This window comes from Ranitomeya imitator, chromosome 4 (genome assembly GCF_032444005.1).
Source record: "Ranitomeya imitator isolate aRanImi1 chromosome 4, aRanImi1.pri, whole genome shotgun sequence".
Lineage (NCBI taxonomy): Eukaryota > Metazoa > Chordata > Amphibia > Anura > Dendrobatidae > Ranitomeya > Ranitomeya imitator.
Window position 1 is genome coordinate 625,789,481 of NC_091285.1, and position 17,488 is coordinate 625,806,968.

The 17,488-nt window shown below is 43.0% G+C and overlaps 1 protein-coding gene across 2 annotated transcripts in view; it reads left to right on the top strand.

Annotated features, from left to right (window-relative positions):
• Positions 1-249: 249 nt before the first annotated feature.
• The window catches only part of LOC138676942 (zinc metalloproteinase-disintegrin-like MTP4), a 108,644-nt gene continuing 91,405 nt past the window's right edge, over positions 250-17,488 (top strand). Inside the window, exon 1 of one of the 2 annotated variants that reach the window (XM_069766657.1) lies at positions 250-339. In XM_069766657.1, coding sequence (XP_069622758.1) covers positions 288-339 — 52 coding nt within the window. In that variant the 5' untranslated portion in view covers positions 250-287. The remainder of the gene's footprint in view (positions 340-17,488) is intronic. The other variant, XM_069766658.1, reaches the window with a different exon arrangement.

Below are 17,488 nucleotides of genomic sequence, written 5' to 3' on the forward strand. Positions count from 1 at the left end.
CTGCTGCTATATTTCTTTTCAAGTCTATAAAAATAAGGTCGTCTGTGGTTATGTCATACACACCTCCGTAGAAAATTTTCCCAAAAATGACTATTTAAAGGAGCAAAGGAGATAACAATCACAATTGACAACACTCCTAATATGGCATTTGGGAAGTAAGTTTCACGCAATCTCAATAGACACAGCATTATTGAGAAATCCACTTGTGCATGCAGAATTTAAAGACTTGCCCACACTTCCTCTGCCATTAGTTCCTCTGAGCCGCGAAAACCGACAGCATAGAAGCAATGTTGGGAGCGGCACTGGCCGTGCTTGTGCTGCTGATCAGTCAGAGTCACGGTAAGTCCTTACAAGAAAACAAGTGTCCTAACAAGGTTCATAAGATTTGTACACTAGGTGCTGATTTTTATGATTCATTTTTTTTGGAAATGGAAGTTGTTTAGTCTTCTGGTTTTGCGATTATAGAAGTGAGTGCTCAGGTACCTTCCTTTTTTCACGATACCATCAAGATGACTGGTTTCAGATTATTTCTAGGAGTGACTGTGTTTGAGTTTTGTTCTTTTCTTCTTAACAAATCTAGGTAATATTTCACGTTATGTCCAGATTTTCCACCGGTACCTACCTTTTCAGAAGTGTCCACAGGTGTAAATGTAGAGGAAGCAACGCTTGTAGTTGGAACCAGACTCTGTAGTCTAAGAGGGGAGGAGGTTACCGTCCCACTGCCCCATATTAGAGGACCAGCAATATAAATGCTTGCGGCCCTGTGCACTTCCTGGGCGATCACATATAGCTTTTCATTTCATGACTTTTAACTTTTAACTGTCTGATATATCGGAAAAATCTCAGTCATGGCAAACCTGTAACATTGGTTACATAAACCTATCAACAATAAGAGCATATAGCCCCAAGAATGAACATGTCACCATACATAGTACAAAAAAGGTAAATTTTATTAAATTACTGATGACATACAAAAATATAAAAACGTCAAGAAACAGTGAGGGACGGGAAAATGGTGACTGACCAAATGGGCAGACATGGACAATCCAACCTCACAAACATATAGTATGGGGGCAGGCAAAATGACGGCTTATACATACCAATAAAGTGATAGGCAAAGTACCACAGAGTATAAGTGTCCCTGGGTATGTGGTATATCAAATGAGAGATGGGGGATACCACCTGGAGATCAAAGTCTCCAGTGGTAATAGTACACTCCCAAAAAAGCCCCTATAACCTCTCCATTAGTGCCTATATACTGCTTGTACCTACATTTAATCTAAATAGTGCCAATCATAATGTCAGCCGCTTACCCATAAGAGGTCTGGTGCCATGTGTGTCCATCAGAAAGCCCCGACGCGCGTTTCGCGTATTGTGCTTCCTCGGGGGGCCGTGTGGAAAGTGAGGGGAATCGGGTTTTATAAAGCCCCATCACAGCTGTATCTCATGATGGCCGCTAATGCTGCGGCGCATGGGGGCGGACCTAACCGCCGGTAATGCGCTTCCTTCAGGCATCTCGGCGGTGCACAGAAAGGGAAAACATTCCCATGACGTCATTGTTCTGTGCGTCGCCATACATAGATGCCGTTGGGGACGCGACCAAAGCGGAGATCCACCGCGCATGCGCACCATCGCCGCGGCCATCTTGGAATGGGGCAAACCAGACTGGCAAGAACAGAAGAAGAGGGGGGAGGAAGGGATGAATAGGAGCGCAACTCTATGAGCAAGAGTATATACACAGAACACAAAGACTTTGTAGTGGACATTATACAAATATAAATATGCAAATAAATAATAATCACCAGCAGTTACAATAATGACAATAATAATATCAATTTGATCCGATGACTGTAACGACCAGACCCAAAAACATTTGGGGGGGCCGCAACATAATGGCTCCTGACCAATTGATCTTTGAGGCTGCGCGCCCTCCTAGCTGTAAGCAATGGTCGCGGGAACTCCGTTATCCTGTGCGGTTTTGACTGGTGGAATAAATGATCGGGGAGGAAAGCGCGGATGGACATTTATTGAAATATCTACAGATTTCTGCAGAAACTTGAGCATGCTATGAGCGTTACAGTCATCGGATCAAATTGATATTATTATTGTCATTATTGTAACTGCTGGTGATTATTATTTATTTGCATATTTATATTTGTATATTTTGCCTGCCCCCATACTATATGTTTGTGAGGTTGGATTGTCCATGTCTGCCCATTTGGTCAGTCACCATTTTCCCGTCCCTCACTGTTTCTTGACGTTTTTATATTTTTGTATGTCATCAGTAATTTAATCTTTAGAAATACCCTGGTTTAGGGAAAGAGGGGAAAAAAAAAAAAAAAAAAGAGACAAGTGCGGCGCTTCCTCTGAGCGTAATACGTTTTTACCAACAAGTTAAAAACATTTCTTTTATTTGTAGTTATGCTCACCTTCTATCGGTAAGAAATGCACGTTGAGATTCTCAAGGAATCAATTCTTTAGGCAACTCTTCTTCGTATGTTGTATAATCCAATAAGGTGTGCAGCTCACTTTGGAGAACTATGTGTTGATCCTGCTTCAGATCCACATAGGTGGCAATTTCAAAGAGAAAAAAAAAAAAAAAAAAAAAAACTCCAAGTAAATGTGGCGCTAAGCACCTACGGATTTTTTTAATTCATCCACTTCAAGTGAAAAATGTTAAAAAATTCATTTATTTTCTCAAAATAAAATATATTTGTAAATTTTTTTAAAAAACAGTACAACGCGTTTCGGCTGCTATTTTTACAGTGCAGCCTTCATCAGGTAGTAAAAAAACAAAAAGAACAAACAATACAATAAGCACTATAAAATGATGTTACAACCTCCAAGTTCTCTTATTTATGAGGGTTCCTAGAAGGGATTAGCAGGGCGGGACCGGGGATCAGGTTCTCCTTTCCTGATGACTAACTACATGGTAGCCTCTAAAGAGACACATTTATCCTATATATATAAAAGAGCAGTTTAGTAATTTAATAAAATTTACCTTTTTGGTACTATGTATGGTGACATGTTCATTCTTGGGGCTATATGCTCTTATTGTTGATAGGTTTATCTATAGTGTGGGAGCTTTGGCCCCTTCTGCTCTTGTGATAGGTGCTATGGGCACTTTTCATTTGTGGGAGCAATATTTATATTTGTGTATCCGCAAGGTTGGTTTTTGTTCTGCATTAACATTGGTTACATGTGGCCTGCATGGGCATAAGGCTCTCATAGTCCACACACCCAGCCAGGACCTCCACTTTCATGTATCATTCTGGTGCACCACAGACAAGTGCCTCGTCCACGGCTACTGGCCCCACACCATGTTATAGAGATATGAGATGACAGCAGTTAGTACAGTGTAATTGTGGTGTCAGAACTTGCAGCTGAATGTCTGTGTCTGCCTTTAGCTCTTTCCCTTTTCATAGTATTTTAAAAGAAACCACTGTCATCTCCTATCTCAGTAATGGGTAAATCTGTCTTCCCTGAATACTGATTTTACCCATGATCGAGAGTGAGAGATCAGTCCAGGAAGAGAAAAAAAAAACAACAGATTTCTCGGATATTTTACAAAGTTGCTTATTTTCATGTGCTCTGTTGATTTGAGAAATAATTAAAATGAGGTTCCCTTTTTTAGCGTAATCTGTATAAACCTCTACGGAGTTGTTTCTATCTGTAGAATGTAAAAAAATATTAAAGATTTAGACTAATAATTTCTCGGTCTTGTGGGGCCAGTTAATTGTAGGTATTCTTCCAGTCTTCAGATTCCCCTTTACCATTTCGTGTGGGCTCCTTTTATGCAGTTATTGGCCTCCTATATGATGAACATGGTTGGATTGCTAGGGTGGGCAGCAAGGTTGTGTTAAGTCAAGGTAGATGTAATGCAGAAGCGTACTACAAAGAATTCAGGCATTGGATGGTTGACTCTTAGTGGAGTGCTCAATTGTCGGTTTTGCTTAGGTTTGATGTCATTAAGGAGTTGATGGTAAACCACCTTCTGCAAAGCTCCTTAGAGTCCACCCTGTCCTTGGCCATCAGGAAATGTAACTTCTTTGGTACCTTTTGCTACAAATGAGGTGTCTTCTTCTACAGAAGTGGAACTCATATAAACTGGAATCACACCAATAATGGTACTAACCTATTACAGAGATTTTACAAATTTAGAATTAGCTAAAAGGCTCCACCCTACACAAGGCGAACATTGTTCTTTTTCAGGTTTAATTTCATTGTAGCTATTAGACCAGGAAATAAAAATAATAGGAAAGCAGGAGATAAAGTCCTGGATGGCAGGTATATGTCATCGAGGTGCTTAGCCTCGGTGATGTAAATCCTGGAGAATGCTCCAGCAACAACAAGTTGCTGAAAGGGTTTTTTTTTCACAGGACCAGATTTTGGGTCTGGGTTTTAGGAATTGACCAGAAGAGCTTGGGTGGGAATGGTGGCTACCATATTTGCTATCATATCTCCAGTCCAGGCTTTCCAGGTCCTTTATAAGGTGCCAAACATTTTGCTTCTCAAATTGTTCCTATAAGGGAATTATAAGATCCTCCTTGATGGGACATTCGGTATCTAAAGGTCTATTTGACCTAATTATTGGTTGCTGTCATCTACAGTAATCTGTGTGACACGAAAACTCATGTGTTAGCTTGTTATATTTGCCCTTACTAAATTGCCCTGCATTAAACATGCTAGAAAACTTCTGCCTCTCCCTATTTTTGAAAGTTCTATAACACATCAATGGACTTTATTACCAAGCAGTCTTGGAAAAGCTATTATTTGATAATGATAAGCCAGTGTAGTAAACCTTGATATGCTGAATCTCACATCCTCTATGTTCTTGGATGATGGCCCCCTCTTCCTTATATATAAATATAATCTTGTTAGCCAACTAGGTATAATCTTCATGAAGATACCCACAGGAAAGAGCTGATGATCACGCCTCCTTGGCTAACAAGATTAGATTAACATACAGGTAAAAGGGCGCCATATCTCAGGAAAGGAAGCAGAAGAAAAACAGTCAGATTAAGGAGAACATGCTGTGATGGTGCGGGCACATGTGCTTTGTCTGTGCTACCACTTGCAGGTGTCGGCTGTATTATACAGCTGATACCCAACTTTAAGGTGTTTGTAAATATCTATGTAAGCATGAGCAACATTACAGACAACATTTGAAGATGAATGATAAAACCCTGATCCTTGTTTTAACCCTTTCATTACCCGGCCAATTTTTTTTTTTTTTTTTATTTGTGCTTCCACTTTTTCTATTTCTTCTTTCAAGAGCCATAATGTTTAGATTTCTCTGCCAACATAGACGTACAACAGCAATTTAAAAAAAAAAGATATGTAGTTTTGAATGGAACCATTCAGTTTACAATACAATTTGCTGGAAAATTCCTTTTTCTGCTATTTTATTGATTTTCTCTTTTTTTGGGGGGGGGGGACATATTTGTACAGTGTTTATTCTGCAGGAAAAATTACCCGTCAATATGATTCTACAGGTCTTCATGATTCCGGTGATATCGAACATGTATCTTTTTTTATTTAAGTGGTGAAAATAATAGAAACTTAGAAATTGAAAGAAATATTAGTTTTTATTGTCAAGTTCTTAGAGCAGTTAACTTTTTTATGTTTCCATCAATGGAATGGTAGTATGGGGCTTGTTTATTGCGTGGCAAGCTAACATTTTGTGGTTCATACAACGTTTCAATCTCTTTTTCTTACATATTTTTAGGGAGGAGAGGTGACTAAAAATACACAATTCTGCCATTTTTATTTTTTTTCTCTTTACAGTGTTTATTGTGATCGTGTGGTCAAAATAATTTTATATTTTGATAGATCAGAGGTGACAATATGAAATATGTTGATATATTATTAAATGGGAGTCAACACAATTTCATTACTATTTTTTAAACTTTTTCTTCTATCTTTCACTTTATTTTTAAGTTCCTTTAGGCAAATTGAGTGCTTGTTCTATATACTGCAATACAACTGCGGTATATAGTAAAATGACCCTGCTCTCCTATGATGTCCAGCCATAGGCCGGGGTCACACTTGCGAGTGCAATGCGAGAAACTCGCACGAGTCTCTCTCATCAATACCCAGCACTGTCACCGGCACTCGGGATCGGAGTGTGTGGCAGCATGTATTTCTATGCAGCTGAACGCTCGGGTCCTGAATGTTGGTGGCAGTGCCGGGTATTGATGTGAGAGACTCGTGCGAGTTTCTCGCATTGCACTCGCAAGTGTGACCCCGGCCAGAGGCAGGGCTTCACAGAAGGACAAAGATGGCAGCAAGGGGCTTTCTGAAGTACCTTATGACTGACATCAGAGGCCATTGATCCACTGAGATGTCATCGAGGAGGGTGCCATTGGAGATGGTGCATGCTCACTGGCAATATCACTATTTAAATACCACTATCAGTGACTAACAGGGGTATATAAATAGTTAAATATCAGTGATCGGAGCAATCTCTAGATGCTGCTGATACAGGAAAATACCATCTATTATTATTATACAGTACATTTTTATAGCGCCATTTATTCCATGGCGCTTTACATGTGAAAAGGGGGCAAATATAGACAAATGCAATAAACATGAGCAAAAAAAAGGCACTACCAGGTACATAAGGAGGGAGGACCCTGCCCCTGAGGGCTCACAGTCTTCAGCTATGCAACACATCCAGTATATTTCTGTTATAGTGCAGGCTCAGCTCATGAGCCTGCTCCATATACTGGAACCCGACATTTGACAAACTATTCCGTCAAATGTTGGAAAGCAGTTAATTTACTTTTGGAAAATAATGGTCATGTGGTGAAAATAGCATGCTGTGCATGGGTAGTCCCTCCACCTTCAGAGGCCCATTGGACAATTCACCAGTTTTCCAGATGGTCAGTCGAAATTTGCTCTAATTTATCAACGCAAGTGTTTTGCACACTAGCATTAACGAAGGGTCAGATGATGTAAAATGTACCTCTTAATAAATTTAGTGCATCATTCAGCTGCAATGAACCACTGTAAAGATGTACTCCAGTCGGGGACTAGATTACACTTCTGGCATAAGCTACACCATTTTTAAGGCAAGGTGAATTTAATTTTGTGACATTTCAGGCCACAGACTATGATCGTAATGCGCAGTTACACAATTTGTATCTAAATTTTGGAAAGCTTTTTGTACTGTTAGAGATGTAAAGATGTCTCTGCTTGGTTTTGTTTCAGCTCTGCTTGGTTTACTGTGCGACGTATGGTTTCTTGTTGAAACCATGACCCCAGACTGTTCCAGGTTGGCCTTCAGGTCTTTGGATGTTTGATGTGGTGTTTTTTCCACTATTTGCACCAGCTTTCAAAGACATCTCTTGTCAATTTTCCTCTTTCCCCCATGTCCAGGGAAGTTCTTGATGGTTCCATGCTTGGCAAATGTCTTAATAACATTGCACACTTTTGAAAAAGGGATACCAAGATCTTTGGAGATGGCCTTATAGCCTTTGGAAGTCTTGTGTTTGATAGCAGTTCTGATGTCCTTAGGCTGCTCCTTTGTCTTCAGCATTGTGACAAAAGGAACAGGGCCTACCATGTGGCTTTTTAAAAGGCCGGCGTCACATTCAACGTAGGCAAATACGGTCCGCTTTTTATGGCCGTAATACGTGCGTAATATGCAGAAATGTCCCAGAAATAGTGTTCCGTAGGTAATACGTTGCCAAGGTGTGGTCGCGTATTTTGCGCATGTAATGTTGCGTATGTGATCCGTATGTAATCCGTAATGCGTATTTTACACGCAACATGACAAAATGGACATTTAACGGTTTTCTGGACGGCAATTAATTTAAATCATCATCACCAACCCTATTTAAGCCCTCTACAACAAGTGGGACCTTCCCATCTGGCCATTTAGTTGGTGTACGTCTCTTGGGCGTGTTGTTATTACCTTAAAACCATGTCTGACCTACTGTCTTTCAACCCAACTCAGCGGGGGTTGTTTCACTGGGTCTTGTCGCGTCGATTTGGGCAGCCATATCCCGTGATTGTTGATCCGCGAAGGAGGAGACGAAGATTGTGGGTGCATCCTCTTTTGACCAAACGCCTCACTAAAAGACATTTTGAGAGGCTCTATACAGCTCTGAGGGCACATCCTGACAAGTTCTATCTGTACTGTCGCATGACCATCAGAACCGTTGATATATTGTTGGAGATATTACATCCAGATATCACCTATCAGGACACAAGGATGCGCAAAGCCATATCCGCAGAGGAGCATCTTCTCCTTACCTTACGGTATGTATTCAACATCCTCACATACTGTATGTTGATGATCTTTTTTTTATGTGTTGTGTTCTAGCAGGTTTTTTCAAGTATATGTGTACATTGGGGCACAAGCAGATCCAGAAAAAGTGTGTTTAATGTTATAGTTAAGTACCCTAGGAAAATTTTTCAGTTTACAGCGTTAATCATGTTTTTTAAAATATACAACCTACTTGTGCTTCTTCATGTTTTGTGTGACCTCTTGTTACCTACCTAATATTTTTTTTTTCACTTTCAGCTTCCTGTCCACTGGCTTGTCGTATGCGGGACTACACCTGGAGTTTCTGATTGGGAGGTCGACAATTTCGGGCATTGTGCTGTCAACCTGTAGTCAAATATGGGCTAAACTCCAGGAACTTGTGATGCCTGAGCCAAAACAGGCTGATTGGCTCAAAATAGCCCTTGGTTTCCAGAACACTTATGACTTCCCAAACTGCATTGGAGCCATGGATGGGAAACATATCAGGGTGTGTAAGCCGCCGAACTCTGGCTCCCAATTCTACAATTATAAGCAGTTTTTCTCTGTAGTTCTGTTAGCTGTAGTTGACAGTAACTACATGTTTATAATTGTAGACATTGGGGCCTATGGCCGAACTGGAGACTCTAGGGTCTTCAATTCGTCCATTATGGGTCGGCGGCTACATGACAACCAGTTAGACCTCCCACCACCACAACAACTCCCAGGCTCCAATGCGGAGGCAGTGCCTTTTGTTCTTGTTGAAGATGAGGCCTTCCAACTGATGAGGCACGTCATGAGGCCTTATCCCCGGCACAACCTGGATCACCGGCGGAGGGGATTTAATTTGCGGCTTTCCAGGGTGCGGAGACTGGTGGAGTGCGCCTTTGGGATTCTGACGGCCAAATGGCGTCTCCTCCAGTCTGCCATTCAGCTCAGTGAGGCTACAGTGAATGAAGTCATAAAAGCCTGTATTATTTTGCACAATTTTACCCGCATACATGATTGCTCCTCAGCTGATATTGATGAACACATGTTGAGCAATGTGATTAGGCCTACACCACATGGCCCTCCTCCACGCTGTCCCCTTTCTGGCATAAAAGTTAGGGATGTTTTCACCAATTATTTTGTTTCTCCTCAGGGTGCGACTCCCTGGCAAGATTATGCTGTTTCTCATTTGTGATTTTTTACTTTTTAACTATATTCTAAGTTTAACAAAAAATTATATTCTGAACTCTGTGTGTTGTATTTACTTAATTCACATATGGTTATGAACAGAGCATATGTGTGTGATGTAAGAATGATTGGCTCACAAACGTAATTTGGCTCTTTACGATATTTTTTAATTACCGAAAAAGCCTTTTTTGTTTAACTCAAATGCATATTTTTTCCATATGGTTTTTTCAGCCAATTCAAGTTGGCATAATTTTTAAACAACAGGAACAGCATAACAAAGTGCTACGACAGCACAAACATATAGAACACATGGTTATGTGCCACAAACCCAAAAACAAAAACATTACAGGTTTTGGTAAGTGGAGGTGATGGGGGAAGCTCAGGGTCCTGCTCAGGTGGCCTTTGTTGGGCCAATTGTCCTTCACCCTGTGTAGATGCTGTGTGGGCCGGAGGAATATTCAGCCTTTGATCATGTGGACCAGTCGTGTATTGGACATAAGGAATCTGACTGTAGTATTCATGTTGATGAAAATATGGCCTTGACTCATATCCACCCCCAATATGGCCATGTCGTCCAAACCCAGGTTTGGACCAGCCTCCAGCACTGGGTCTGAACAAGTGGCCATATTGGGAAGGTTAATGGTAGGCTGGCATATGGTACTGAGGTTGCCATGGTGGGTTTTGTGTGGGTAGGGGTTGAGGTGTAGGCTCACGTGGAGGAGGTGCTTCAATTCCCTGTTGAGCATGCACCTTTTGAGATTTTGGCAGCCGCAGGACGTTACGTGATGACAGCTGCTAACTCTCAATAAACTCCTTCAGCTCATATGGCTCATTTGGGGGGGTGCATGCATCAATAAGAATTTGAAAACACCCTCTCACACGCAGCCTCACCTAACGGGCTAGGGGACGTAAGTACCGGGCCAGGCTCCTCGTATATGCCTTCTCCCCCTCATCCACAGTAACCCTTGCAAGATAGATCAGGACACCAGCATCCACATTCCTCCTACTTTGGAGGAGCTCTCTCCTTCGGTGAGAACTCCGTGACATCACAGCAGCCTGTGGTGAAGTCTCCAGGGGAACAGTTGGGCTGCTGCTGTTGCCAGGATCATCCTGGCTTGCTTGTGTTGCTGCTGCTGTTGGTGGTGGGGCCTCATCTTGGCCAGGTGCTGCTGGAGCTGGATACCCAGATGACGAGGATCCTGGAGGGATGGAGCATGACCGATAAGAAGATGGGACAGCCACCTCTTCTCCTTCCCCAACTGGGTCTATGACCACCACAGAATCGGATCCTGTCTCCCTCTCTGTGAGGTTGGACTGTGTTCTGTTATAAAAGTATGTTGGAGAAAATAAATAAATAAATGTCTGACCATTCTAAACATATGTGTATAATGTGTTGCGTTGTTTGTACTTACGGTCTGAGATCCATACTGGGATTCAAAAAGGTCAATCTATCAAAATAGATATATTTTTTCTTTTTAGGTGGTGCGCCTGACCCACTCCTGTCCCGCTGCTGCCTTTCCCTCCTGTACTGATCGCGGATGCTCCGCCATCTTTTCATTACATCATCCACTGCAACAAAAGAGAGTAAAATAATGTATTACGCCATTGTGCACAGTGGTCACACAAGGTGTAATTGACTAGACAGATTGTAGTGTAGCCTAGGAAGCTGCATTTATTTAATATAAATTTTGTATTTTTTAACAACAAAAATGAACACCATAGAAGGATAGAGTCCTCTCCCCTCTATCCCAGTATGTCTTTTTTCAGTTGTACACTGTAGGGGACATCTATAATAACCCTGTATGTAACCCGTTTCTCATGTACAGCACCATGTAATTAATGTTGTTCTAGAAATTAATATATGCAACACTTAAAAATAATTTTAAAATTACTTAAAAGGAGTTAGGTACTGCTGATTAACATAAAGATCAATGTACAAACATGAGTGTACTTACTTATTTGCCTCTGTGCTTCACGTGGCCGCTGATCATAATATGGGAATAGGGACCCACATATACTCCTCCATGCTGCCTCTTTTTGAGCCCAGTTGGCATAGTTGGGATCTCTCTGGTCCCAAATTTCGGGCCTTTCCTGGACCAAAATGATGAGCATGTCAACATTTATGATGGTAGCCATGCTGATTCAGACTCCGTGGAGGCGTTCGGCAGACTTCCGGGATCTCTGTCTGGCTTTTTCAGCTAATTAGCATGTCTCAGCTTCCTGATTGAGGCCTTGGGACATTTCCTTGCACCTGCCAGAGTCTAGCGTATTTCTCGCAAGTCACAATCATGGTCCGTATGCATTCCGTATTTTGCGCGCCCCCATAGACTTGCATTAGCGTATTTTTTGTGCAATACGCTGATAAACCCAGCATGCTGCGATTTTCTACGGCCGTAGAATACCGTATAATACGGATGCATAATATAGAGCAGATAGGAGCAGCCCCATAGAGAATCATTGGGCCGTGTGCAATGCGTATTTTCTGGACGTATTTTCTGCGCTCATACGTCCGTAAAACTCGCTAGTGTGATGCCGGCCAAGCACTGAAGTTATCATTCATTTACAATTAATCTCAGGTGATTCTCATTTGTGATTTACCACAGCAGAGTCAAAATGTGTTTCCATACTAATTTAATGTAAAGGTGCCAATACCAGTGTCACAGCAAGCTTTAGGTTTTCCTATTTATCTCTCCCACTGTTTTTTGTTTTAAACTATTTTTTATCATTTGCTCTTTTGTATTTGACACGAGGGCTCTATACAAAAAACTGTTTCACTTGATTCAACTGATACCAAGAATCCAAAAAAGGTCTCCATTCCTCAGCAGATGTGGTTTCCACCTTTTTTCAGTTCCCCTTATGAAAATGATAACACGTTAGCAGTTGAAAATGATACAAATCAGATTAACATAGTGTGGTATCATGTTCAACAACACCGTGACAGCTCAGCCTCCTTATGGATTTGGGCTGTCAATTTTGTGAATGAGATTGCCCGACTGATGGAGTCCCTCTGAGAAGATACAGGTGCAATGTCTGGTGACCAGCCCGTACCACCCACAGACTAACGGCCTGTGTGAACAGTTCAATGGCACCCTGAAGCAGATGCTTAAGATGTTGGTCGATTCCCACGGGCGCGACTGGGAGCCTTACCTCCCTCACCTGCTATTTGCCTACCAATGTTCCACAGGCCTCTATGGGGTTCTCCCCCTTTGAGCTCCTGTACAGGCGATGTGTGCAAGCGTCCCTGGCTCTGGTGAAAGAGGCATGGGAATTCGACCTCTGGAGTGTTGGTCATCGAGTATTTTTTGTGCTTTCAAGACAAGATGCAGGCCTTGGCGTAGCTAGTGCAGAATAATATGATGCAAGCCCAGGTCGACCAGAAGCGAAGGTACCACCAAAATGCTTGTCAAAGGACCTATCAGGTGGGTCGAAAGGTGTGGGTACTGGTGCCTATACCCCAGAACAAGCTTCTGGCAACCTGGGAATGCCCGTACCTTGTGCACTAGCTGCTCAACTCCATAAAATACCTGGTTATCCTTGTCTACACCCGGGGAAGGTGGAAGGCCTTCCATGTGAACATGATGAAGGCACATCATGCAACCATATGCAACCTGTCAGAAGACGGTGAGGCGGAGACCCTCCCAGATATGCTCACCCAGGCTAGGGTGGGTGGGACCATCGGGGATAGTGAGGTCTGCTACCAGCAGCTGTGAGTAACCCTACACCCCTGCCATGATTTATTCAGCAACAAGCCCATAAAGACAGAGTCAGCCTTCCATCATATGAACACCGGGGATCACCCCCCAATCTGGCGTTCAGCATATCAGGTCTCCCTGGAAGTGCAGCAACACATGCGTCAGGAGATTGATGAGATGCTGAAGCTGGGGGTCATCCAAACATCAAGCAGCGATTGGGCCTCACCGATAGTCCACGTCATAAAAAAGGACTGGACCACCCTGTTCTGTGTGGACTTCAGGGGACTCAATGAGGTCATGGTCAGTGATGCGTACCCCATGCTATGCATCAATGACTTGCTCGATAAGTTGGCAAGAGTAAAGTACCTGACCATCATGGATCTGAGTCGGGGATATTAGCAGATTCCCCTGACCCGTGATTCGTGGGAACACTTTACTTTTATCACACCATTCAGACTGTAGGAGTCCACAGTGATGCCATTCGGCACAAAGAATGCCCCTGCCATTTTTCAACGGATAGTCAATGAGCTGCTCAAGGGACTTGAAGGGTGTGCGACCCCATACCTGGACAACATTGCCGTCCTCAAATTCCATCTGGGAAGATCATCTAGAGTATCTGGCGCAGGTGCTCGGGCAGATCCACTGGGCAGTCTTGACCATTAAGCCAGAAATGTGTCAGCTGAGCATGAGTGAGGTTCACTACCTGGGACATCGTATAGGCAGGGGGGCTCTGAAGCCAGAGCCTGGGAAGGTGGATACCATCGCATCCTGGTCCACTCCCAGCACCACAAAACAGGTGATGTCCTTCCAGGGCACCGTCAGGTTCTATAAGAGGTTTGTCACCTATTATAGTAGTCTGGCAAAGTCCCTGACAGACCTTACCAAGAAGAAGCTGCCCTCTGCAGTCGATTGGACAAATGACTGTGAGAAGGCGTTCCAGGCGCTGAAGATTGCCCTTTCCAACTTCCCGGTACTACAAGCCGCTAACTTCACATGGCCGTTTGTAGTACAGACTGACACCAGTGACTTTGACCGTAGTGCTGTGCTCAGCCAGGTCGACTCTACAAGCCAAGAAAATCCCGTTTTTACCTGATCCGGAAGCTACTGCTAAGGGAGGTGGCCTACTCTACGATGGAAAAGGAATGACTGGCAATTGTGTGGGACCTGCAGCGTCTGCAGCCCTACTTGTACAGATGTCAGTTCACTGTGTAAATGGACCACACACCCCCTCAGGTGGTTACACACTGTATCTGGAATGAATATGAGATTGCTTCACTGGAGCCTTGTGCTACAGCAGTGCCACTTCACCATTTACCACAAGAAAAGCTATGACCATGGTAATGGCAACGGGTTATCCCGACGAGTGAAGGTTGCAGAAAGGCACACCGGGGAACACTGGAAAGTGCTGACCCCTAGCGCCCTCCAAAGGGGCCAAACTATTCCTGCCAGGATGGATCCCTATTGAGAGTGTAAAGCTAATTAACTGATGGAAGAATTCCCCCAATGGATGGGAGTCATAATTTCATAAAGCGTTATGGACTTATCTTATGTCCTAGCTGTATAATGGTTACATTTTTGAGATCTCCAGAATGGGCCGAATGCCCGCCGGGGTCTCAGCCCGATCTAACCCCCTAGGGGTATGGAGAAGTCTTGTTTGGGCTGCAAGTGTAACGGGGAAATGGCCAGATATTATGGCACCAAAATTGCTGCCCCTGACCTTCTATAGAGAAGTTATGATACATCATAGATTTTGGAGTCTCAGCTTCCAGAGCAAGTGGGAGGGAGACTAGGACCATCCTGGGGTGTGGGGAAAGGCGTTATTAACCAAGGGGTTAACTGCACATGCGACGATGTGGGCATTCATTCTCTGCCAAGGGAAGTCACGCCATGCTGCATATTGGAAGAAACTGGAAATAGCTGGCCCCTACACCTCCCATGTGGTTGCCAGCATCCAATGGGTGAACATCATGCCGGTAACTGACTTTTGTATTATCTGCTTACACTTTTGTACTACCACCTGTATTTGCATATCTGACCATTGTATACAGTATGTATAACCATTGTGTATATAGTGTATTGTCTAGTGTGCCCTTAAGGCGAATAAATATATAATTTAACCTTAGGTTGTTCATTTATCTCGATTCACAAATCGATAAGTCCCTGTTCTCGGTTTTAATTTTCCATGCTACGGGGGCTGGTTTCTGGCCCGATATAATCCTGTTAAAGGACCCGGCTTATATCTAAGTAGCTGAAGAGCCCGGCGTTGCCTGGGCATAGTAAATATCTGTGGTTAGTTATAGCACGTCACTTCTCTTATTTTCCCATCCCGCCTCTCATTTTCCCAATCACATCTCTCATTTTCTCCCTCACATCTCTCATTTTCTCCCTCACTCCTCTCATTCCCCCCTAACACTTGTCATTTCAACCTCACATCTGTCATTTTCTGATCACTCCATTATTTTTCCTCACTCCTCTCATTTTGCACTCACACCTTTTCATTTTCACCTCACACCTCTCATTTTTACCTCATCACCTCAGTATATACATGTTTGTCATCTCCCTTATATATAGTATACATCTGTATGTCATCTCCTGTATATAGTATATACCTGTATGTCATCTCCCCTGTATATATTATATACCTGCTGTGTGTCATCTCCCCTATATATAGTATATACCTGAATGTCATCTCCTTCTATATATAGTATATACCTGTATGTCATCTCCTCCTGTATATAGTATATACCTGTGTGTCATCTCCCCTGTATATAGTATATATCTGTGTGTCATCTCCTCCTGTATATAGTATATACCTGCATGTCATCTTCTATATATAGCATATACCTGTATGTCATCTCCTCCTGTATATAGTATATACCTGTAGGTCATCTGCTCCTGTATATAGTATATACCTGTGTGTCATCTCCTCCTGTATATAGTATATACCTGTATGTCATCTCCTCCTGTATATATATGTACCTGTATGTCATCTCCTCCTCTATATAGTATATACCTGTGTGTCATCTCTCCTGTATATAGTATATACCTGTGTGTCATCTCCTCCTGTATTAGACCTCGTTCACACGTTATTTGCTCAGTATTTTTACCTCAGTATTTGTAAGCTAAATTGGCAGCCTGATAAATCCCCAGCCAGCAGGAAGCCCTCCCCCTGGCAGTATATATTAGCTCACACATACACATAATAGACAGGTCATGTGACTGACAGCTGCCATATTTCCTTTATGGTACATTTGTTGTAGTTTGTCTGCTTATTAATCAGATTTTTATTTTTGAAGGATAAGACCAGACTTGTGTGTGTTTTAGGGCGAGTTTCGTTTGTCAAGTTGTGTGTGTTGAGTTGCGTGTGGCGACATGTATGTAGCGACTTTTGTGAGATGAGTTGTGTGTGGCAACATGCGTGTAGCAACTTTTTGTGTGTTGAGTTGCATGTGACAGATTAGTGTAGCAACTTGTGTGCAGCAAGTTTTGCGCATGGCGAGTTTTGCACGTGGCGAGTTTTGTGTGGTGCCTTTTGAGTATGTGCAAGTTTTGTATGAAGAAATTTTGCATGTGTTGCAACTTTTGTGCATGTGGCAATTTTTCCGCATGTGCAAGTTTTGCGTGTGGCGAGTTTTCCATGAGGTGAGTTTTGCACTTGTGGCGAGTTTTGCAAGAGCCTAGTTTTTGCATGTGGCGAGTTCTGCGCGTGGCGAGTTTTGAGCGGCGACTTTTGTGTTTCGACTTTTATGTGGCGAGGTTGGAGAATGTGTGGTGAAATGTGTGCTGAGGGTGATATGTGTTCAAGCACGTGGAAGTGTGTGGCGCATTTTGTGTGTGTGTTCATATCCCCGTGTGTGGTGAGTATCCCATGTCGGGGCCCCACCTTAGCAACTGTACGGTATATACTCTTTGGCGCCATCGCTCTCACTCTTTACGTCCCCCTTGTTCACATCTGGCAGCTGTCAATTTGCCTCCAACACTTTTCCTTTCATTTTTTCCCATTATGTAGATAGGGGCAAAATTGTTTGGTGAATTGGAATGCGCGGGGTAAAATTTCACCTCACAACATAGCCTATGACACTCTCGGGGTCCAGACGTGTGACTGTGCAAAATTTTGTGGCTGTAGCTTCAACGCCTCCAACACTTTTCCTTTCACTTTTTTCCCCATTATGTAGATAGGGGCAAAATTGTTTGGTGAATTGGAACGCGCGGGGTGTCTGTGTACAACTGTGCCAAGCTGACCTTACGTGTCTCCCTGGTGTGCGGAACGTCACGTTAGTGCAAGTGAAGAGACTGTACTGCGTGATCCCTCCAACGTAACAGTGACATCATGCGGGGTGGGGAGGTGCGGGTTCATCAAATGTGGTGGCTG